Source organism: Centropristis striata, chromosome 4 (assembly GCF_030273125.1).
Source record: "Centropristis striata isolate RG_2023a ecotype Rhode Island chromosome 4, C.striata_1.0, whole genome shotgun sequence".
Lineage (NCBI taxonomy): Eukaryota > Metazoa > Chordata > Actinopteri > Perciformes > Serranidae > Centropristis > Centropristis striata.
Genome location: NC_081520.1, coordinates 42492655 through 42516762, shown reverse-complemented (window position 1 = coordinate 42516762; position 24108 = coordinate 42492655). Strand labels below are relative to the sequence as shown.

Here is a 24108-nt window from a genome sequence, read left to right as displayed (position 1 = left end):
AAAGGGCAGTTATTAATGTTCATGAGCTATTTCAGCACAGATAAACAGTTTAGCAATCGAAAAGAATAAAACCATTTCTATGAAATACATAAAAATCAGAGTCATCAGAGCAGGATGGGTCTTGAAAGACTTAATTATCCTCAAGAGGAAAATATTTTTTTTATTTTCCGAGGTCACATTTTTATTAAGTTGTAAATGCAGTTTTCTCCTGAGAATGGAAATGATTATTGTGAGCATTGAATTATTTTTTTCCTCTCCAAGAACATTTCTCAGGGTGATCCAATTGTCATTTTCCCCTTTTCCATCTCTCTTAATTCTGAGCTTTCTCATCGCCTTCTGGCGCCTGTCTTTTTTTATTTTCATATAAGTTTTGGAAAATGGAGTGAAGTGTAAAAGATTGATGAAAGAGGAAAGAGGTGGAGACAGAGAGGAGGTGAAGAAGCTGCTTGTGGTCTGTATCTGTCTGTCAGTAGCTCTATTTCCTCTGTTGTTCTATAGTGTACTGAGGGTTCAAGGTCTCTCCTCCATCAGCATCTCTCTCCTCCTCCCTGCCTCCTCCTCCTCCTCCCTGCCTCCTCCTCCTCCTCCCTGCCTCCTCCTCCTCCTCCCTGCCTCCTCCTCCTCTGCCTCCTCCTCTCCCTCCCTGCCTCCTCCTCCTCCTCCCTGCCTCCTCCTCCTCCTCCCTGCCTCCTCCTCCTCCTCCTCCTCCTCTCCCTCCTCCCTGCCTCCTCCTCCTCCCTGCCTCCTCCTCTCCCTCCCTGCCTCCTCCTCCTCCTCCCTGCCTCCTCCTCCTCCTCCCTGCCTCCTCCTCCTCCTCCCTGCCTCCTCCTCCTCTGCCTCCTCCTCTCCCTCCCTGCCTCCTCCTCCTCCTCCCTGCCTCCTCCTCCTCCTCCCTGCCTCCTCCTCCTCCTCCTCCTCCTCTCCCTCCTCCCTGCCTCCTCCTCCTCCTTCTCTCCCTCCTCCTCTTCCTCCCTGCCTCCTCCTCCTCCTTCTCCCTGCCTCCTCCTCCTCCTCCCTGCCTCCTCCTCTTCCTCCCTGCTTCCTCCTCCTCCTCCCTGCCTCCTCCTCCTCCTCCCTGCCTCCTCCTCTCCCTCCTCTTCCTCCTCCTCCTCCCTGCCTCCTCCTCTCCCTCCTCTTCCTCCTCCTCCTCCTCCCTGCCTCCTCCTCCTCCTCCCTGCCTCCTCCTCTCCCTCCCTGCCTCCTCCTCCTCCTCCCTGCCTCCTCCTCCTCCTCCCTGCCTCCTCCTCTTCCTCCCTGCCTCCTCCTCCTCCTCCCTGCCTCCTCCTCTTCCTCCCTGCCTCCTCCTCCTCCTCCCTGCCTCCTCCTCTTCCTCCCTGCCTCCTCCTCCTCCTCCCTGCCTCCTCCTCCTCCTCCCTGCCTCCTCCTCTCCCTCCCTGCCTCCTCCTCCTCCTCCTCCCTGCCTCCTCCTCTCCCTCCTCTGCCTGATTCCACCATAAATCCACCACCACACATATTTGCACACACACACACATACACACACCAATCAATACCAGCCTGCTTGGCACTGCCAAAGCCCAAAATGACTATAGATTTCCTGTCGACTCTGCCACTAAATTATGCAAACCTCTGGTTTATGTTCCGGTACTTTTTTGGCGTTCCTCCTCCAGATACAGGAGGTTCTCCTCTGAGCCGGGATGGACGGACTCAGGTGTGAGAGGAGATGAAACACACACACCTTTAGTTAGTTTGGTACACAATAATTGCAAAATGTATACTGGTATAGATTTTGAAATCAATACCACGTATTAAGATTGTTGTAAATGTCCTGCTGGAGTCAGGGTTTTATTTAAACAGTGAATAATGTGCTCCGGATATCACTGGTGGAATTTCTGTTTTGCAAGAACATGCAAATGCACACATATCTCACACACACACACACACACACACACACACACACACACACACACACATATATATCACACATATACACAAGCACAATCAATGATAGAAGGTAACAAATACGGTAAAGGTTCCACCCTCTCAGTGCCTCTCATGAAGAGCAGGGCTGGTAAAGTGTTAAAGGCAACCAGCTATTAAAGACTGCATCTTCACAACAATTAAAGTATGCCATGAATATTCTGGTAGTGTCAACAAGATTTCCAACCTAAACGACAAAATAGGTCGTTTATCAATAAAACCTATAACTACCCATATTAGCAGGAGAGAGTCTGCAACAGTAATGCTATTACCAACACAAATGTGCTGTATTTCTAATTGTGCTATCTTTTTACATGCAGTAACACATTAATCAGATTGAACATAATGTTGATATAACCTATGCCACTGAAAATGTATTACTTAGCCTATTTGTTATAAGGGAACAATAAATAAGGAGAAAAGTGGTACAGGATGATACTTGAGCTATTGAGCCGTTAAGTTGAGATGCTTCTGTGTGTTTGTCCATGTGCTAATTTGAATATCCTGTGTGTGTGTGTGTGTGTGTGTGTGTGTGTGTGTGTGTGTGGGTGTGTGTGTGTGTGTGTGTGCTAATAGTTTCCCTGGCCCGGCCCGCGGCAGGGCCATCAGTAACTCTGAGGGGAAATTGAAATGATCGGCTCATTCATTCTCACACCAACACCATTACCCAGCAGCTAACAATCCCTCACACACACACACACACACACACACTTCCTCCTTGTTTGAACCTGATCATCTCTCCATCATTGCTGCTTGCTCATTTATCTGTCTGTTGTCTCTTTCATTACAAAGTCTTTATTCTGCGTCTCACTGACTTTAAGTTATTTTTGTGTCTCTAAGTTCGTTCTTCGTCTTTATTTCTCTTAGTTTTTGCTTTTTTGTTTCATCCTCTCTGCCTCGCCTGTCTCAAAATTCCCAAATGGCGCTTTTTAAAGCATCCGACTGGATGTGTGAGAATGACAGGTGGTATAAGAGAGAGACAGCTTTCAGGCCAGGATGGTATCAGGGAGGATTTGAGGGGCTGAGGTGACATTGACTCTGAAAGCAGGAGAGAGTTCAGAGGGGACAGAATCCACACTTACGCTTTCACAGATCCTCTTCTCATCAGAGAGAAATTGAGGGGGAAAGACAACCCGAAAGACATGAAAAACAGCTCCTTGATGCAATCATTGATCACTAGTCAAAGTCCTTGATTCTGTCTAATGAGCTGCTTGTTCCTTCTGGGAGGCAGAGTAATGAGACAAACAACACTGCTGCCACTGAGAGATTGGGCAAACAGCCAAACAAGATAAACCTTTTTATTAAAAAGAAAAGGAGATGATGCAGGTGTGTTTTGACAGCAACTTTGAGTTAAGCTGAAAACCCAGTAAGACATTGATTAAAATAGATACACACACACACACACACATATATATATATGGGCTCATTTACACTTCAAAAGGTTACTTTTCTGATACCTGTTCATAGCTATTAAAGGGGAAGCATATATATATGGCTATATAATGAATATTAAACACCTAAGATTGAAACAAAAGTAACCACCGCAGTAAAGCCATTTTTCTTGCTGTGGTAGTGCTTCTAATAGATGCAATATATTTCTTAGTGTGACTCTCTTTATAGGCCAATCTGCCATATAATAGATGCAATATATTATTGCATGCACACTTCATTATGCATTAATGGAGCAATCAAACAAAAAGTCAAATAAAAGTGGTGAATTTTGCAGATTTCACTGTAAACACACACACACACACACACTCACACACACACACACACACACACTCACACACACTCTCTCTCTCACACACACACACACACACACACACACACACACACTTGTGAATATGCCGTGGTGTAGCTGGAAGCTGCTCAGTGGCCTGATGTGACCCTCTTGGCTCATCAGGAAGAACTGCTCCACTTAAACTTTGTTGCTCCCTTGTAATTGAATTAGTCTGCTCAATTATGTAGAGGCAGGCCTGTCCTCATTACACAGCACTATTAAAGCTGGAGGATGGAGCCGAGGGGAGGAGAGCAGCAGCCGAGGAGCTGAAAGTCATTTAAGTGAAAGTGTAAAGTTTCATGGTGTAATCTCCAACGTGTCTGCCACATCTGTGCAACAACTGTGCCTAGTTCATGAATTATGTCCCGCTGTATCTTTCTGCTGCGCCTGTCTCTCCGTGTTTGACTTTCCTCTTTCTTTGCTACTGGGCCAAATGCCTTGAAAACGCTGAACCAGCAATTTGGCCGAGTTTTTCCAAAGGCTTACTTCACTAACTTTGCAAGAAAACATCTAACTGAGCCAAAATGCTGCCAAACCACTTGCTGCAGGGTCCCTGAGCTCAGCACAACCATCACACATCTGGCACACATTCACTCGTTCTGCTCAGACACACACACACACTAACTGAAGGATCTCCTCTTATTGCAAAGCCACATATCTGAGATGTCTTATTTCTGTCCCTACTTTACATAGGAGCAGCTGAAGAGCCTGCAGAGCGGCTTCAAGCATGTGAATGATGGAGGTTTCCAGCTGCAGAGGTGGGTTTACTCAAACACTGAACACAACACAGGGATAGAAAGAAAGAGCAGCCTGCTCTCGTGGAGCTGTAGAAGCCTGTTTCCCTGCAGATGGGACCAAGTATCGCTGTTTAATTACTGATAACCCAGATTACTGAGATTGGACTGAGTGTGTCCTCTGAATGTCCCCTACACCAGGACTCATCTGGCCATGGACCTAGACAACAACATCAACATCAACATGGCGCCCATGGAGACCAAGGTGTTGATGTGAGTATATCTTCTATCTACAGATAAAAAGGAGTAATTGTGGACTTTTGCTATTCTGATTCCATCATAAAAATAGATCTATGAATACTTGATTTGCATATTTCTAAGCTTTCCTCTAAGATAATGATTCCCAACCTCAGATAGAAAAATATCTGACAGGAAATAGATGGCAAATAGAACAATGCCTCTTATTTTTTGGTGACTTTTCTCCAATCTACTCACATTTCTCTCTGAAATAATGTACAGATTTGCTGATTTTCTAAAAGTGATGCAAATGAATCATTATAAAGTTATATACATGTGCACAACTCATGAGAATAATAAACCTTAGACTTATTATGGCCAAACCTGTATGTTGTATCTGTACTACAGCATGTTTACATCCTTAATTGTAAAAAAAAAAAATAATAATAATAATAAAAAAGAATAGCTTTTGGCTTGTTTGAATTTTTGAGCATTTACAGTATTTATATAGCACCTTGACCTGCTTTATTTATAATCATGACAATCTCTTTTTTTTTTAACAATATGGGACCTTTAATTTTAAGGAGTCATGTGCCAAAAAGGTTTGGGTTGGTATTATAATGCACAAACCTCCAGACAGACACTGAGGAGGTTTTTAACCACCTTCTGAACCGAGCAACTTTTATATTAACATTTACATTCAGTCATTTAGCAGACGCTTTTATCCAAAGCGACTTACAGGAAGTTTTATATTAACATGTTAGCAATTCAGAAAGGCCTTGAATCTAAAAGCTTGAATGATCATCAATGCCTGTGTTTGTATGATGTTTCTATCTCACTGTGTGCAGCATCCAGCGGGCCTGGCGTGACTTCCTCCAGAGACAGGAAGTGGAGAAGAGGAGCCCCTCCCCCCCCTCCCTCTCCTCCTCTGACAAGATGAGCATGTCCATCAGCATGACCACCCTGTCAGACGGCAGCACCCCCGTAAGTCACACACATTTAACATTACTAACTAGAGACAGTCGGACATGGCTGACTGCTGGTGTTTCTGCAGACAGTTTGTGTCTCTGATAAGAGAAAGGATGCTGATGGACACATGCAGATGTTTATCTGCCTCAATAAGGATTTTAATGTGCAGACTGGTGTTATCGGGATTGGACGTATATAAGATTGTTCTGTGCTGCTTCATGTGGAGAAATGGGCCAGTGTGTATGGTCTCATTGTGTCCAGAAGGGGGCGATGTCTCCCAGCTACTTCCTCCAGTATGCAGACTCACAGCAGCCTCTTCTCTGGGAGCAGAGAGTCAATATACAAGGATTTGCTGTGACATACACACACTTTCTCTCTCAGTAAAACACACTGAGAATTAAAATGAGAGCAGCAGCTATTCTCATTCAGCACATCTTCCCTTCATTTAACCAGCCCACAATAAATCCCCGGGATTTTCTCCACTGCGTCTGTTCTGGTCATTATAATTCTATCCTGACGGCGTCTGCCGCCTTCTGGCTGAATAGCAAGTGTGTGTACACTCCTCTGCTAATCTCTGAGCCTGGAGTCAACAGGCAGGTTAAATCTCACAGACAGCTGGGAGAGTTGTGTGTATGAGCACACTTAGGTGGTACTCGTCCACACAATCGCTACAGAGAAAAGCTTTTACACAGAGGAAGACTGTTTGATTTGGATTCTTGTGGATAAAAGGAGGTCAGATAGGTGAAGAGAATTCAAAGTGGTGAGCAACGGGAATAAATATCTGCTCTTTACAGAGCCAGTAGCTTTGTAGATACGTGTGATGTGAGCAGCTGACGGGTCAGTATCCAGGTCAAGAAGGTCGTCTGATAAAGTCACACACACACACACACACACACACACACACACACACACACACACACACACACACACAAACATATAGTAAACACTGCAAGGAAATGCTTAGCTCAGTGACTCAGAACTTCTGACAAAGGCAGATGATTGTGTGTGTGTGTGTGTGTGTGTGTGTGTGTGTGTGTGTGTGTGTGTGTGTGTGTGTGCATGAGGTCAAGGCAGATAGAGGAGAGTGGTAGAAGATGAAAAACAGATGTTGGTTTACTGGTTGAATGTGCTGACGCTGCAGATCTGCTCTCTGTGGGGAACAGACGCTCAGCCAGTTTGATTTTTCCTCTTTTTTTTTTTTTTTTTACCTGATTGATGGCAACAGTCCACATGCTATCTGATATGTTATCTTAACTCTGTCTCGCTCCATGTACACTTTCTCCCTCTGTTACTGTTCCACTATTTATTTGATGGTCCTTCCTGTAAAGCAATGCATCTGCTGGCTGTGACAGCTCCTCCCTGTTTGAATTTCTAACAGTTTCATTTCTGTTGACCCAGCGATACATTCTCAATCCGACCCAGGCGGGTCTATACATTCATGGTCGCCTGCACTCACACACACACACACACACACACACACACACACATACACACACACACACACAAGAAAGCAGACACAGTGATGTGGCAGCCGTCTCTAAAGTGATTGAATTTGTAACCTTTGTGCCTATAACATCAGTCTTTGACAAAACTGCTGCATGACACTGCAGCATGCATGTGTGTGTGTGTGTGTGTGTGTGTTTGTGTGTGTGTGTGTACCAGGTCTGTGTGTGTGTGTGTGTGTGTGTGTGTGTGTGTGTGTGTGTGTACCAGGTCTGTGTGTGTGTGTGTGTGTGTGTGTGTGTGTGTACCAGGTCGTTGTGTGTGTGTAAGCAAGCTATTTTTTCATCCTCATGTGTCTTTCAGAGGGCTGACTGTAATTTTCTCGCCCGCGTATGACTGAAATATAGTTGACATGCGACTCTTTACTGTGTAAATGATCTTTGGCATTGTAACTCAGCTCACTCATTGCCATGGCAATCCCGCAAAATAGAGCAGCCCTGGATATCTCTCTTTATGATCGATCCCTCTGCTCCATAGCAACACCACCGAGGGAGGCAGAAATTATAGGTTTCATTAAAGAGGAACCTAACAAAACTCTGGCTTTTATGCCCAGATATGAATCAGCTGTCTAAATTTTATTGTTTCATAATACTGCAGCGCATCAACACACAGCCCCCTGACCACCTACAAGTACACACACACACACACACACACACACACACAGCGACACACACACAGCGACACACAGAGCACTACAGCTTTAATTCCACACTGTCTAGATGATAGATATCTTTTTATAACCAGACATCAATCAATAGCGTTTTGGGACTGGTTGAGTGTTTTTCTAGCAGGATTGCCACTAAATTCTAAAGAAATGAGGATGAAAACAAACATCCAGCAAATATCTAAACCTGTACAAGATGTTGAACTTTAAGTTAGTCCTGAATTTCAGAACCTGGTTCCTTGTCTCCCTTCTTAGCTTTTTGGTGGCCTGCATTTGTGGAAGGGAGCTGTCCACTGCCTTGGTGCTGAACTGTTCTCTATGGTGTAGTAGCAAAGATCTGACACTAGAGGGGGATCCTGTATCACAGAGGGGTTTTTTTTGCCATTTTCTAGTGAGTGATAGGACCTGTTGGAGACATGTTGACATTTTTGTGAAGACAACCACCAAGATTTTGCAAGATTGCAAAACTCTTGTAATGTGATAAACATGCCACAAATACTTTTTTTCTTCTTCTTCTTCTTGAGTTTTCTTGAGTATATCTGTGTGTTTCTTTTTTTTTACCCTTTTATTTGTCTTTTGTGTCTCTAACTCTGTTTTGAGTTTTTATTACTATTTTATTTTATTTTATTGTTTTTACTGTTTTTAGTATTTTATTCTTTTTATTGTTTTTATTTATACCCAGTTGTGTATGATTTATCCTATTTTAATAACTGTACAGCACTTTGGTCAGCTGAGGTTGTTTTTAAATGTGCTCTATAAATAAACTTTGACTTGACTTGACTTGACTTATAATTCTACAAATATAAAGCCTTAGTGCATATAACTGGCCTATTGTAGAGCGCTACAGAAGGAACAGAATATGTCTTTGCTTTGTTGACTCGTGCATAACATACATGTGTTTTCCTGCATATGTATATGAATGTGTGTGTGTGCATGTTGGCTGGTGAAGGGCACCAGGGGCCGGTCGGTCCATCTGGCCTGCTGAGGTGCAGTGAGACCGGGCTGAGCAGAGCAGCAATGCTTCTCCGTCTGCCAGCTGTCAGGCTTCTCCTCCGTCAATGCTCTCTTAATGTTCCCCTCCTCCTTCTGCTTTCTGTCATGCCATAGTTTATTTTTGCCTCTGCCTTTCATATTTAATGTCTTTCTTGTTTTCTATTTCTTTATGCTTCCCTCAGAGCCTCTCTGCATCTTTCTCATGCTAGCTCTCTCTTTCTGTTCCAGTCTCTGTCTCTTTATCATGTACTAACCCACCTACTGTTCTCTGGCTTTATCAGGTCAGCCAGCTGCTAGCAGCAGCTATGGAAGCCTGGCAGGAGAGATAAAAAGAGGTTAGGCAAAGTTTGGGGAATTTCCGTGGAGTTACTGTATGTATACTCTTTTAGTACAGTGCAGCTACATAAAGGAGTCGGCTCCTCAGAGATAAGAGACATTCAGCTGTGTTTCACCATGATGCAGGTCTCCAGGTTAACTTCTAGGTCTGCTGGAGCAATCCTCAAATAACCCAGTGACTTTTTCTGTAGCTGGCTCAAATTCATCATTACACAAAGCATTCAGCAGATTAGTGAGCAGCAGCCTGCACAGACTCTACCCTGTGTCAAAGTATTTAACCCCTCATACTCATTTCACCATCTAATCCAATAAAGGGTCCAGATGAATGCCCTGTCACTGACCTCCCATCATTTTATTCCTTGCAGTCGTTTTCTATTCACTGTACCAGCCAACCTTTCATTACTATAGATGGAAGAAAGCAGGAAAGGTCACTTATTGAATCACCCCAGTCCAATGGTTATTACACACACATTGTTATTGTATGAATCACGTGTTCCCATTCTGTTGTATTTACTATTACCCCATGGTGTACCATTTACTGATGGCTAGACAAAAATGGCTCACCATAACCTTAACCCCTTGAGGTAAAATCACAATGTATATTAAACTAAATATATAAAGCAGTGTTGACACAAAGTCAAGATAAATCAAGTCAAGTGTGTATAGCCCACAATTGCAAATGTTAAATACAAAGGGCTTTACAATCTCTGCAGCATATGACCATCTATCTTTGTTAGGAAAGTGAAATCTAATATTCTCAAACGTAGCAAACATCCAAGAAAATCTCTAGCAACATGTTACAGCAAATTTGAAAATATGCAACACTTTCAGCTGTAAATATACTTGCTTTGAAGTACTTGTCGGCATGATGGCTGCCTCGCCTATCATCTGTCCATTTGGGTCATTTCTTGTGCACATCCTCAGAAATGTAAGCTACTGTATATGTCTGCAAGATGCAATATGTGCATGAAGAGTCGGAGCAATGTAGGAGCACTATGATGCTGCAACAGGGTCGCTGCAAATACATGCAACAATAAATGCAGAGAAGGAAAGTGTTAGAAAAACCACAACTTTATAAGAATAGTGGACGCTGGAGTGTGACTTCACTCGCTTAGCCATCAATGTATTTTTGCAACCTGTTCATGCACAGAACTGATAGAGAAAGATGCTTTGTCATCCGCTAACGCTAAGTGCTAGCATGCTATCATGGATGGGGCAATTGTTATTCAAAATAAACAGCTGACTCCTTAAAATGTCTGTGTGACCAAAATGTTAACTTTGATGAAATAAAGGCACTCTGTGAAAGAGTAAAGCTTCTTAGACCAAAACACACAGTGCACTATGGTAGCAACCACAGACTGTATATATATATATATATATATATATATATATATATATAACCTGTCAATCACAAGTTAGCCCCGCCCTAAAGCAAACCCTGCTTTACCGTCTGTTCAGTCTAAATGGGAACATCATTTACTATCAGGCATTGAAGAAGATTTGAAACTAAAGATTGAAACCATTACCTCATTAAGTAAGAAATCAACGTAGGGTGATTTTCCTATGGACTTTCATAGAGACAGACACATCGCCCCCTGCTGGCTGTAGGTGGAGACGCTCCCACAGCGCCCTCCTGTGGACTCCTCTGGTAATAACACATGAACTATGTGACCAGTTCTGTTTACAATGCAGGCGTCTGTCTAAATGAACGTGCGGTAAACTAAAAGTATATCTCTGGCCTAATTCTGCAAACAATAACACGTCTTTTGTTGCTGCAGGTCATTTAAAGCATACAGTAAATTCTGTATAAATATTCAGTTTGCTGCACTCAGTGACATGCCTTGCTGTCTACATATGATTGTTTCAAACCCCCCACTATTATTCTTAATTATTACAGTGTCAGCTATCAAGCCAGAGACTACAGCACACTGTCACTCCTCCAAGAAATGCCATTTCCCAGTTGCCTTTGCCCACTCCTTTTCCACCGTGGACCAGAACATCCCTGTGATGATTTATGGTAATTATGCAAATGCAACATAAGGCTTTGGAAATTAATGCTAACCCCCACCAGTCTGGTCGTCACTGGAGGATGGGTGTAACAGCAGCCAATGCTTTTACAATCCTGTTACTGTAATACCAGGGACAATGCAGGAAGCCTAGGTCAGGCGATTAAGGATTCCCTTGAATTAGTTTGGGTTTATTGGAGCCTCATGGAGGTGATTCACATGTTTAATCATTCCTCCTCATTCATTAGGAGCAAATTGATTGAAGAGGCAGCCTACATGGGTTTCCACTCTTTTTGTTATTCCTCTGGAGTGATGTAGGGTTTGTGGGCTGCAGATTTAATTGACATAATCCCTCTTGTCATAATCTCTCACCTAGATAAGATGTAGTGTATGTTAGCGGAGCATGTGTGGGTGTGCTGGGTCTCGCTGTGTCTGAGGTGAGTCGCTGGAGTGACAGGCCTGGCAGGATGTTAGAAGGCTTGCTGTGACACACCAGCCCAGGTATTGATTGACAGAATCATTAGTGACCTCTCACCAATCCATCACCACCTGATGTGGAGAGAGAGAGAGAGAGAGAGAGAGAGAGAGAGAGAGCCTGGCTCTAGATCTAGAAGCTACAGAATCTACATCCTCTTGTGACTTAAGACCGTTTTAGCCTCTTCTATCTACACGCTGCAGCTCTTGGTTTCTTTGTAAATGCCTGCAGACATGTGAAGGACATTCACATGACTCTTATAATTATGTATTAAGGAGTTGGAGCCTTCAGTGCAGTAATGTCTGATGGGGGGCAGCGAGCTCTGACTCTCTGCTAATCACCTGCTTGCGGCATGTCAAGTCTAACACGGGCCCTTTCACACCTGGGACATGTCATGTCATAGACCCTCTGAGGTGTGTAATACACATTACGTCTATCTGACATGTTGGATGTGATGTGTGTGTGCGTGAATGTGATAGAGATGAGGGCGGAACTAAATGCACACTGAGTTTTAATTAGTCAGACCCCGGAGCATGTTCTCTCATACATGAAAGCATCAGAGCTCAGAGAAAAGCCATCTGAACACACTGCATCAAAAAAAAACATCTTTATTTTCTATTGGAATCTGCACTTTACTTCTGTAGATGTTTGTAGGACAGTTGTTTACAAATGATAGCAGCTCTATGCTTCAGAATGAAGTCATCATGCATTTTCTGGTAGAATCCACAGGGGGGCACTGTTCAGCTTTGTTGGGACAGAGGAGAGAAAAGGAAGCAGGGAGTAGCCCAGGCTCCCTGAGAACCTGAAACCCTGAAACCCTGAAACCCTGAAACCCTGAACCCCTGCAGGTCAGGATGCATCCTAACTGTCCTCTCAGTCTTCACCAGATATCAATAACTCATCACTCTGGCTTTAAAACATGCAGAAATAATCTGCTCCAAGTTGTTGGAACCGCAGGGACTGGATGTTGTTGTGTAGAGGACCCCCCCTCCCCTCCCCCCTCATAATTTTAGTCGAGGGCCTCTCCTTTCAGAGATAATAAGCCATTATCAACACATTTGTAATTAAAAGGAGAGGTGAGCTGCTGTTGTGTATTATCTGGGAGCCTCTATCTCTCCTCTCTCTCCCTCTGTTGCTTCTATCTTTCGTCCTTTGCCTCTTCTCCTTGAGCCTTTTAATTTCACGACACTTCAATTAAATATTAAAGTGTTTCAGGATTACGTCAGACTTGTGAACAAGCTGCTGGGTTTTTCCAGCCTGCCTTCTATATATACATTTTGTTATATATTTTTTTTCCTTTCTTTTTTTTAGTTCCAGTTTTTACTGGCCTGATATGCAAATACATTTGCAAGAATAAAAGCAGTAGACTGAAACGCTGATGATAATGAAATCTGCTTATTGTAAACAATGCAGGATCAAAACCTTTTGTGGCCATAAATTGTATTTTAGTGTTCTCCCAGCACTGTAATCCACTGACTGCATACAACATATGTCCTATAAATTCTGCATTGCATGGTCAAACAAAAAGTCACTGATGTAAATACTGATGGGATGCCTTTATGCATTGTTGGTTGATGTTCATTTATATTTTTTATTAAAATATATGGTTATAGCATGCAAAAGTCTATGGTTGACCCTTAAATGGGATCAATTTAGCTACTGACTTATATCACAATACAAGTCATATTTACATGATGAATACATTGATTGTTAAAATACATTTTAACTTGTGATCTGAGGAAAATGATGCATCATTTTCACAAAAAATGTGGCTGTCAAATGTGCAGAACACACATATGCCTCAAATATAAAGATGTGAAATGATCTGCAGCCTGACTAGCTTGCTCAAAATATCTCACTAAAAGTCAGGGGCTCAAAAAAGAAAAGCCAGTATACAAAGAGAACTAGAACATCAAAAAAAAAACAAGAAAAAAACCAAGGAGGGAATGGCAAAATTTCTGGCCAAAAATGTGTGAAGAAGCACCAGGTATGAGAGATAAAACTGAATGTGGTGAAGAAGAGAAGCCACTGCAGCAAGCTCTGTTTTAAAGCTGGAGTGAAGATAGTGGTATCATATGAAACTAGATAACCTGAGGCATCCATTAGAGTTAAGGCTGGGTGGTGCTGCTGCTGGAGAAGGTGTAGAAGAGAGGTCTAATCTGGAGAATGTGATCCCTCTGTCCATAATTCCTAATGGCTGGCCTGTATTTCACTCTAATGTATAGAGCATTAATGCAAGTTTTTTCTGTGCTTCTGCTTCCATTCTTTTTTTTCCTTCTCTCCCTTTTCTCATACCAAGAGTCCCTCAACCACCTCCACCACAGCTTCTCATTGATCTCCACTTACCCAGCAACTTGGCCATAATTGATCATTTATGTGTGATTGGGGACAGTGGTGATATGAAGAGCAGCAGAGTGAAACAATTACGAATCATCTCAGCTCTGGAATCTATTGATTGGGGCTTTGCAGAGGTAATTAAGGACAGATTAGCCACATGCTGCAAAGTGTCAATCTTTGCTCCGAAGACAGTTTCCATGTAAGATCTGTGAACTGTAAGTGGGTCACTCAGCTGACGATTCAATGATGAAAGATGATAATATAAGTATGAACGACACTTAAGGTCTCTCCATATTCAGACAGTAAAGTAGGACTTCATTAATTAAGATTTTTTTTAGAATATATGGTGGGTAAGAGGTTGAAGTAAAGGAACGTGTGCCATTAAACCAAGAGATGTAATTAAATCAATCCCATTAAAAAAAAAAATGTTAACACGCTCGCCCATAAAGTTGGAATAAAATTTGTGATTGTGACGATTTATTCTTGACAGATAAAGTGTAAATCTTCTCAAGGCTTTATTATCAATCTCTTCCAAACATATCACAATGAAAATTAAACCACAATTAATAGAGGATTGTGTCTGGAAACAAAATTATTCCAACTTTATGGGCTATCGAGTACTTTATTTAGTATTTCATCAATTTTATCCATTAGTTTGTAAAATTAAACACACACCACTTTGTGCCTGCTTGTTGTTATCTAGTAGCATAAAAAACAATAATTATTTTGAATAATAGTAATAATTTTTGAAAACTGCTAGCTTGGATTTGAGTGAAAATTTGGATAATTATTGGGAAAAAATATGCTATAAATTTTACATAAAAACAAGGTTTGAACCTTGCATGCTTTTGCAACTTCAATAATAGTAATCTTGAGTTGGATTTTTTTTTTGCATGTAAAATCTGGTTGTATTTATCCACAAACTGTTTATAGCACATTTTGGAACAAGACATTATATTTATCACATCAGGCACTACCTCATGCCAAAGTTTAACAACGGAAACTCTGCAGCAGCTCCTGTATTTAAAACTGTTTGAAAAACATTTCACCTGAGTGGAGACGAGCTTCCTGTGAACAAAGCTAGTGAAACAATGTTTTATTAATAGTGCTCATGCTCTCAGCCTCACACATGCATGTACACATACGCTCCTGCAGAGGCGAGGGGAAGGTGCAGCGCCATTGATTTGTGTGTGACAAGATTTTGCACATACTGTAGCCGAGCTGTGAAATGTGTGTGTGTGTGTGTGTGTGTGTGTGTGTGTGTGTGTGTGTGTGTGTGTGTGTGTGTGTGTGTGACACTGGGTGTAAAGGAACAGCCTGCAGCACTGTGCATATCCAGCCTCATTTACCAGATTCCACTCCTCCATTATCAGCAGGATCATTATCCTCTCTCCTCTCTCCTCTGCCCTCGCCGCCTCGCTCACTTCTACTGGGACTCAAGGTGGCACACCAACATATCAACACACACATCACTCTCACCCACAATATTATATTATTATTATTATTATTATTATGCTCTCTTTTAGCATGCAAACCCCAAAAATGGAGAGTGTTAATGTAAACATATAAGTGCAAAGTTCTGTTATTTTTGCAGCAGTTTTCCTGCACAGTTAAAGAAATATTATAAAGTGAGGTTCTAGTATTGTGGCTGGTCATAAACGTACGTCGTCCTCGCTGCTGACACCAACGACCTGCAGGCCAGCTGATGCCACGTCGCTGTGCATCAGATTAGAAGCTACAGAGAAACAGAGATAGACATCTGAGATGAGATGAAGCTGCAACCAGTGGAATCACTCATTGTCTTCTTCATGCACATGTGTATGGCACTGCTGAGCATGATGGAATGCAGTTTATGCTGCACATCAAGGTCATACAGTATATATATATATATATATATATATATATATATATATATATACTGTATATATGTTCTCATGAGAGGACAGCAGGATAAATGGAGCAGCAACCATTCCCTGACTGGGAAGAGATCTGTGGAGGGAGTTAGAGTAAATGATTCCACTCTGGAGTTTTTCCCTTCATAAAGTATTTCTTTCTTCGATTGTATACACTGCTGCATTTTTCCCCGTTTCTTGTCAGAATGACAGCCTCCCCCCTCCTTTCTCAGTGATTTTCCTGCCGTCTTAGCTCGTATTTCTGAGCTCCTCTATGTTGTTATTCAACTTGAACAATCCCACTGCTTATTCAGCCCTGTGAGATCCCACTAATAGTCAGAGTGGCTGCTGAGGCGTGCAGCGCTACGTTACACCACTCTGGAAGTATAAAAGACAGCATACATACAATGTCCATGGTTGCGTATGTGTTTCAGTGTGTGTGTGTGTGTGTGTGTGTGTGTCTGCTCACATATGACCATCTGAGCTGCGGTTTTTAAAATGATATACACTGCTAGCCTGGAGGTTTCTACTTGAATAATTTAACTAAATACTCCCTAAAGGTGTAGAGTCTGACCAAATCACTAAATTAATATCAGTATTATATATACTGTAACAACCCTGATTCCTCAAAAAAAAAATTCTAAAACGTTATTTAAAAAAAAAATCTTGTTTTTGTAAATATGCACTCTGAATTCTTAATTTGGTGAATTCTGTTTTCATTAATGTTCTAGATAGCTTCCCAGTTTTTTTTTTTAAATCTGGGGATTATGAAGGGATCAATAGCCATGTTTCCATTCCAACTTGAAATGTCACATTAAATGTAAACTAGGGACGTTTCCATCAAATGCTTCAGAGCAAATAAACCTAGTTACATGAATGTTCTTGCTTCAGAAGATGGCAGTGTAATGTATGGCTGTAGGCTCATCTCTCAGTAAACAGTAGAAGTAGAGATCGCACAAGATGGAAAAAAAACAGCAAAACAGAGGTTAAAATAGGGCTAAACGACAACTTTGGCCACCCATGGAAAGCTTTAGTGCTAGTGCTAGCTAGTGCATTGACTCTTTTTTTAAGATAAAGACAAAAAACACCTCAAGCGAGCATAAAAACTTTTATGTGCATTTTTCAAAGTTTTATTGAATCTTGGTGTTTCCATCAAGCTTTTCTCATGCAAATCTTCACATTGCACAGAAATTCATTGATGAAAACACAACTATTGTTTTCACTCATGTTTGAGTTTAACAGTCTTCATCACACTAATATTAGCCTGCAGACACTCTTATCAACATGGCTAATTCACTCAGCTTGTCTGGCCACATTAAATAACTGTAAGTTAAAATGCTGACTTATATAGTTGCACAAAATGTAGATTTTACTGCAGAATTCAAGGGCAAATTGTTTGACTTGAACTTGGATTCTTACTTCCATTCTATTAATATTCAAGTAAAATTCACTCAAACAAATTAAATTCTGTGTTGTCAAGCACTTCGAATACTTTGAGTAATTTGAAAGCAATCGATTACCTTGATTTTCTAAAGTAAAGTCAATTTGTGTGCGTTAACAACATACTGAACATTCAAGCTGTCTCAGAAGGAGCGAGGGAGGGAGGAAGGGATTTTGTTTCTCCGTTTATTGGTTTGGCATTTAGATAGTGGAGAATCCAGAGAAGAAGAACGGAGGGATATGTATTGAACAGAAGGGAGATAAAACGAGGGGAGAAGGAGCCTATTCTCCTTCCCACTGAGTGCTCTGGTCTCTGGAGAGAAATATACTGATTTGTGATTAATGAAAAGATGGAGAAGAGGCTTCCTCTCTTTCTTTCTTCCCACTTCCCCTTTTTCTCTCTCGAACCTAACTCTCTCTCACGCAGAAAATCCATCTCGGTAATGATGTCTGTGTGTAGGGAATGATTATGGAGCAGATAAAGAGAGAAATCAGCCAATAAAAGGAGCACAAAAACATTCTACAGTATTATCATCACACAGCGCTTGGCGGGCGGATGGAGATAACGTATCATAGTGAAGTAAACACCTGACCTCCTGCACAACACAAAGTCACAACCTTCTCCACTGTTACTTTCTCTACACTTTTACAAGTTTGCATGATATCTGTTGCCAATTTATGAAATAAAATAGTAGGTTTTAATAAGTGTTGCACTTTAAATGATGCAGATAGGAGCTGGTGCAGTAAACAGAGTGTGTTGTGAGTGAATGAGGGAGATCCTGGCTGTGTGGAGCTGCTTCATGCTTCATTAGCCCAGTAAACTGATATCAGCTGCTCTCCTTATCCTCACCTGTCACACAGCTCAGATACAGGACGTTACCTGGCTCCTTATTCAGCCAGGGACAAACAGAAAGGGCAAGAGGAGCTAAGGATGAGGATGACGAAGAAGGAACTAAGTCTTTAAATCAAATCAAATCAATTTTATTTATATAGCCCAAAATCACAAATCACAGATTTGCCTCAAAGGGCTTCACAGACTGTACATGGTACGACTCCTCTGTCCTTAGAGCCTCACATCGGCCAGGGAAAACTCCTCAAAAAACCCTTTTAGCAGGGGAAAAAGGAGAAGAAACCTCAGGGAGAGACAGAGGAGGATCCATCTCCAGGACGGACAGACGTCAATAGATGTCGTTGTACACAAAATATATGCTTTTCAAAACCCAAAGTGTACATTATATACAGACAATATATATATTTCCCAATCCTAGCTGGCAATAGAGCAGTAAAGGTGTAACATTAAAACTGCACTTACAAGGAATAAGCAGAGAGAGAAAGTTAACAACAAGTTAAATAGACAAGTTGTATAAGACGTGTAGAGAAGGAGAGTATCATCATGAGATCCACCTGAAGATCAGAGGCTTGCTGCACCTGCCTGTCGCCACGGAGACTTCACAGCAGCAGCATTACTAGCCGTCATTCACAGAACGCTACTCAGGGAGCGCTAGCTGTTGTTAGCATGTCAGGAGAGGGGAAACGGAGGCGTTAAAGGGAGAGATGGTAATTAGGAAGAGAAACAGCATATTTCCTCCAGGATGTTGGCAAGATGTCATCTGGTTTTATGTAGTTTTGTGGTTTTAGGGTGAAAGAAAGTGCAAAACAGGGGCGGGGCTCTGAAAGACAAGAGATCAGGAGAATGTAGAGGGAGTGGGTCATCCCTGATTCTGCTTATGAGACAGATACTGACTAATCAATAAGTAGACACCAATATTGATTTTAAAATAATTTTATTGCTTTATCCTGAACAAAAACAAAACAGTCGGTTAGATTTGTTTGGTGCTGCATCCAGCAACATAAACTCTGTTGAACAAAGGCATAAAATTACCAGTTTTCTGTTGAAGTCTTGACATATTCTATTCAATCAACCAGTCTAATATAATATAATATAATATAATATAATATAATATAATATAATATAATATAATATAAACCATAGCTGATATCATGTTTAAGTCTGTTTTCATCACTTTTGTCCATTTCTGTCGTCCAGATCTTTGAGTCTTTTTAACCTTTACTGCTTCTTGTATGCTGTTTTCTTCCCCTTTTATCCTTCTTTGCTGTGTTTCAATAGTTTCAAAAGTACTCTGAAAATATATTAAAATTCAGAGAAAACTATTAGATTTTTGCCACAGCTGGCACTGAATTTACCAGACATCTTTCTGCAAATGTATTCACAATCTGACGTGGTCCCCCAGAGTCAGAACGGTCTGTTATACATAGCAGCAGTTTGTTCTTCAGAAATAACAGTAATTACCATTTAGATACAAGTTTACCAAAGCCAGACAAGATGAAGATGAAGAGGAGGTTCCTCTCCACTTACTGTACAGTGAGACTTTGACACAGAGAATATACTAAATGTCTTCCTCCTTCCTACTAGCTGCCTCACAGGAAATCATTGTGTCTCAGTCTTGTGCAGCTGGAGATCCCTTCAGTTTGGTTGTTCCAAAGTGTTCCCGTCATGCCTAAAATGCCTCCAGACTCTTCAGAACCGTCCTCAGCTCGTGCTCCAGTAACCTTAATTGGGTGGAGGAGCAGCAGCTGAACACAAAGACTTTCCTGGATTTTCAAGCTTTTCACTCTGTGAGAGAAAACTAATTTCTTCATGTTGTTTCAGACCTTTCTTCCAGTAAACCTTGCCTTCATGGCTATTGGAAAAGCCAGTAACAATCATTTACTGTGTAAAATAAGCTTTTCTCTGAGTTGAGCCCTTCTTCTCCACTACAGTCTGATACGTCTGCTCAAGTTCCTGCAGCTGCCGTATCCAACCATCAGTCACCCTAAAATACCCGAACCCTTTCCACTTTGGGAAAATGCTGCCGTTTCACATATTTACTTTACCCTCATCCATATAAATGGGATGAAAAAAAAGAAACGCCTCCGTATAATGCAATACTGTTCACTAGAAACAAAAAATACATCCTGAAAAATGTCCATAAAGTTGGATTTAACGCTGTATGAGACAGCATTTATTTTATTCACTGCAGAGTTTATATTATTTATCAGAACGGAGTCAACCATCAGCTTTTTTTCAGGTTTATCATGTATTCAGGTTGTATTTGTTTGTGAATCCAGTAATCTAGTACATGTTGCTGTGTACTGAATGACAGCGGCGTACTGTCCCAGACTACAATGTCTGAATATTTGCATCAACTGTCGAGGAAACAATTCATGCAGGATTCACAGAGCAAACAGAGAATGGCTGACAGCTTTGATATGACAACACTTTCCCCTCACGTAGAGCTCCACAACGTCTCAGAATCAGTCATTCACGAGTTCACGAACTCAGAAAAAGAAGAAAAAAAAAACAAGAAAGAGGGAGGGGGAATAAAAGGATGCAGTATGTGGGGAAATGAATACGAGAGAGGAGACAGAGAATGTGAGGTGAAGAAGAGAAATCTTTCCAAGAACTCTCTCAATCCTGTACAAGTCTTCAGTGACTTCCTGTTCCTGTGGGGAGAACAGAGGTTCTGCTGAGGAAGGAGATCACATCTCTATTAAGACGAAGGCTCTTTAACTGCTTTGTAGTAAGAACATCTCACCTGGGACTAGTTGAGGTAGAAAGTTCAGCAGGTATGAGCGAGGAGAAGCTAACTAGTTTGGAGACGAGGAAGTTTTCCACTTGCAGTTATGTTTTATTGATTGTAGTTCTGGAAATGAATCTCTTGCCAAACATCAGCTATAGGTTCCTCTTGGTCCTGCATTTGTGTTATTAATTCATCGTCTCTTACTCTTGGCTCACCAGCTGTTTTGCTCTTGAATGTGGATAAATATTTCATTGGATGATTTCCATTCTTCAGCAGCAGCTGTCTCCTGCCGTAAAGGCTGATATGGAAATGACCTGAGTCTCTTCTGGCACAGTAAATGTATTCAAATCACACCACATCAATCACAATATATATCTAATACTCTTCTATACCACCATCCCTCATTTGCATATGTTTCAGAGTCTTGTACAAATTCAATATTGTGCTCTTACAAGTACAATTTTGAATGGAGGAACACTCTGTGCATGTGTAATGCAGCAGGAAGTCCTGGTTCAGCAGCTGTGGTGGGTTTCTGATATAAATCCATCTTGTTCAGTGATGAAGGCAGCACGGTGGGCACAGACACCATATTCTAGTCAACAGCTGGAATTAAGTGACAAACGACTGAGCGGACTGTAATTTGTTGAACAGGAGTTGATTTGATATATCTCTGTATGCAGTCAAGGGCAGGAGAGGAGTTTAAACATCTGTATTTATCCTGACATCTGGTGAAATCATCATTAACAACATATAATATGTATTATTTCAGTCAACTAAGTGCATTCAAACCAAGATTCATTTATGTTCAGATCCATTTTTCAGTCACCTCTATTGTATCAGAACATTAATACAAAGTGTAGACAAACAGGCTGCTAACATCACCATCATCTTATAATGGGGATGATTATAATCAGTGTAGTCTACATACAAAAGTATTCAGATCTTTTAAGTAAAAGTACTAATACAACACTGTGAAATTACTCCACTACAAGTAAAAGTCCTGAATTCAATACTTACTTAAGTAATAGTACAAAAGTATCAAAATGTACTTAAAGTACCAAAAGTAAAAGCACTTTTACCCACTCAGACTTTTATATATATTCTTAATATTACATTATTTGTATTGATGCTTTTATGTAGGCTGGGTTTTAATTTTGTGAAGACAGGGCTCATTTATTACTTAATTATAATATTTAATAAAAAGTCTAATCACTTTAAACTGATTATATAGTTTATGTTAAATCTCAGCCTGTAAAGTAACTAAAGCTCTCAGCTAAATATAAAAAAGTAAAAATATTTGCCTAAAAATGTAGTGGAGTAGAAGTAAAACGTTACATAAAATGGAAATACTCAATTAAAGTATAAGTGCCTCAAAATTGTACTGAAGTACATCATTCCTGTCCACCACTGGTGATCAACTGATTTACTGCAGGTGTTTCTGTTATTGATCATAACTTCACTGACTCTATTTAACAAAATATTCTGCTTTGGCCTTATTCCAAAAAGTACTTTTTTATTTTTACTTAACTGTTTACATGGCTATTAAAATACACTATATGCAGCTGATTTAAAATGTTGTTTACGGCTTTAACATATGGATCAATGGAACGGATGGATACTTGTGACATTTTGCATTTCTTTGGATTTTTTTCCTTTTTCATTCCTCCAATCACCTCCTCAGCACCGCAATATTTTCACATATCCAAACTCAAGTTGCTTTTCTTTTGGACTTGCTTCTCTTACCTGCCCTGCAAACTGTTGGCTAGTTGATTTGTGTCCAACACACAGAGCTGAGCAGGCAAGAGGCATCACTAACTGTAGTAAAACCCCAGTTGAGATGCATGTTTGGAATGCTACATATCCAAAGAATGCCTCTAACACCCCAATAACATCAGCTACGTTTTCATCTGACATGTTACATGTTTGATAAGGCTTAATACTGAATATCAAAGGGGAATATACTACTGTTTACATTCCAAAATTCAGAATATTGTTATGTAAACATAGTGACTGATATACAGTCATGGAAAAATTATTAGACCAGTTTTCTTCAATTTCTTGTTCATTTTAATGCCTGGTACTAAAGGTGTTTGGACAAATATAATGATAACAACAAAAAAAGCTAATAATAGTTTAATTTAGGAGCTGATATCTACCCATTTCCTATGGTTTTCTTGATAATAACCAAAATCATTATCAACAAAACCATGTTAAATGGCTTGATATCAGCTCTTAAATTAAACTCTTATGAGCTATTTTTGTTGTTATCATTATATTTGTCCAAACAAATGAACCTTTAGTTGTACCAGGCATTAAAATGAACAAGAAAGAAAGGAGAAAACAAGGGTACACAAACATTCCCATCATATGAATGTGAGCTATATATTGGTGGACTGTTGTATAACACTGCATCAGTTTGTGCGTATGTCCAAGACTTGTGAAAGTAGAAACCAATCCAGGCTGAGAGGGAGATTAAAAGAGTTTGACAGAAAGCAAACTTTATAATTTCAAGGCAGGCGGACACATATTACATCTTTCTTCTCTTTGTGACTGTGAGCGCACACAGACATGGTGTTAGCTTGTGTGATTGCTGCTATGCTGCATGTGTTATTAAGTAGAAGTCAGTGGAGCGTGCTTCCATATGGCTGGCCTCAATGCAGCCAGTGTCATGCCAGTTATGCAGCAAGATTAGCTAATTCACTTTTCGTTAGGGCAGATTGCTCAGCCCAAAAGCACATTTCGTTCTGTCCAGCGCTCTGTTCTCCCTCTGCACTGATGGAAAGCCTGTCTGCATCGCTGTGGTGCAGATGGAGTCAGAAACAAGGAGAGGACTCTAATTTATAGTTATAACTATATATTATAACTATATTATAACTATATAGTTATAGATATATGACTGGACAGACGTACTAAACAATCTTCATGTAACCAAAGAATCCAAATGCTTTTACTGTGAGATTTCTCAGAACGAAGAAGATAATATAACTGCACCTCTTCCCGACTGTGTTACATTAGAAAGAAGCAGCTGATGTGATTTCCCAATAATGATCTCCCTTAAACACACAGAACCTAACAGGTGTCCTGAACAGTTTGAAACTGTTCCTGCAAGGGATTTTCCGTAAACAACTGTCATAGCGGTGAATGTGTGTTCATCTCTGCACAGCTAATGATCCTGTGGGAGAGAGAGAACGCATAGCATGGAGGCTTGGATCCGTTTCAACAA

The 24108-nt window shown here is 40.9% G+C and overlaps 1 protein-coding gene across 1 annotated transcript in view; it reads left to right on the top strand.

Moving 5' to 3' along the window:
• The window catches only part of schip1 (schwannomin interacting protein 1), a 240636-nt gene that overhangs the window by 67608 nt on the left and 148920 nt on the right, over positions 1–24108 (top strand). Inside the window, exons 6-8 of the mRNA XM_059330678.1 lie at positions 4412–4476; positions 4654–4725; positions 5538–5673. Coding sequence (XP_059186661.1) covers positions 4412–4476; positions 4654–4725; positions 5538–5673 — 273 coding nt within the window. The remainder of the gene's footprint in view (positions 1–4411; positions 4477–4653; positions 4726–5537; positions 5674–24108) is intronic.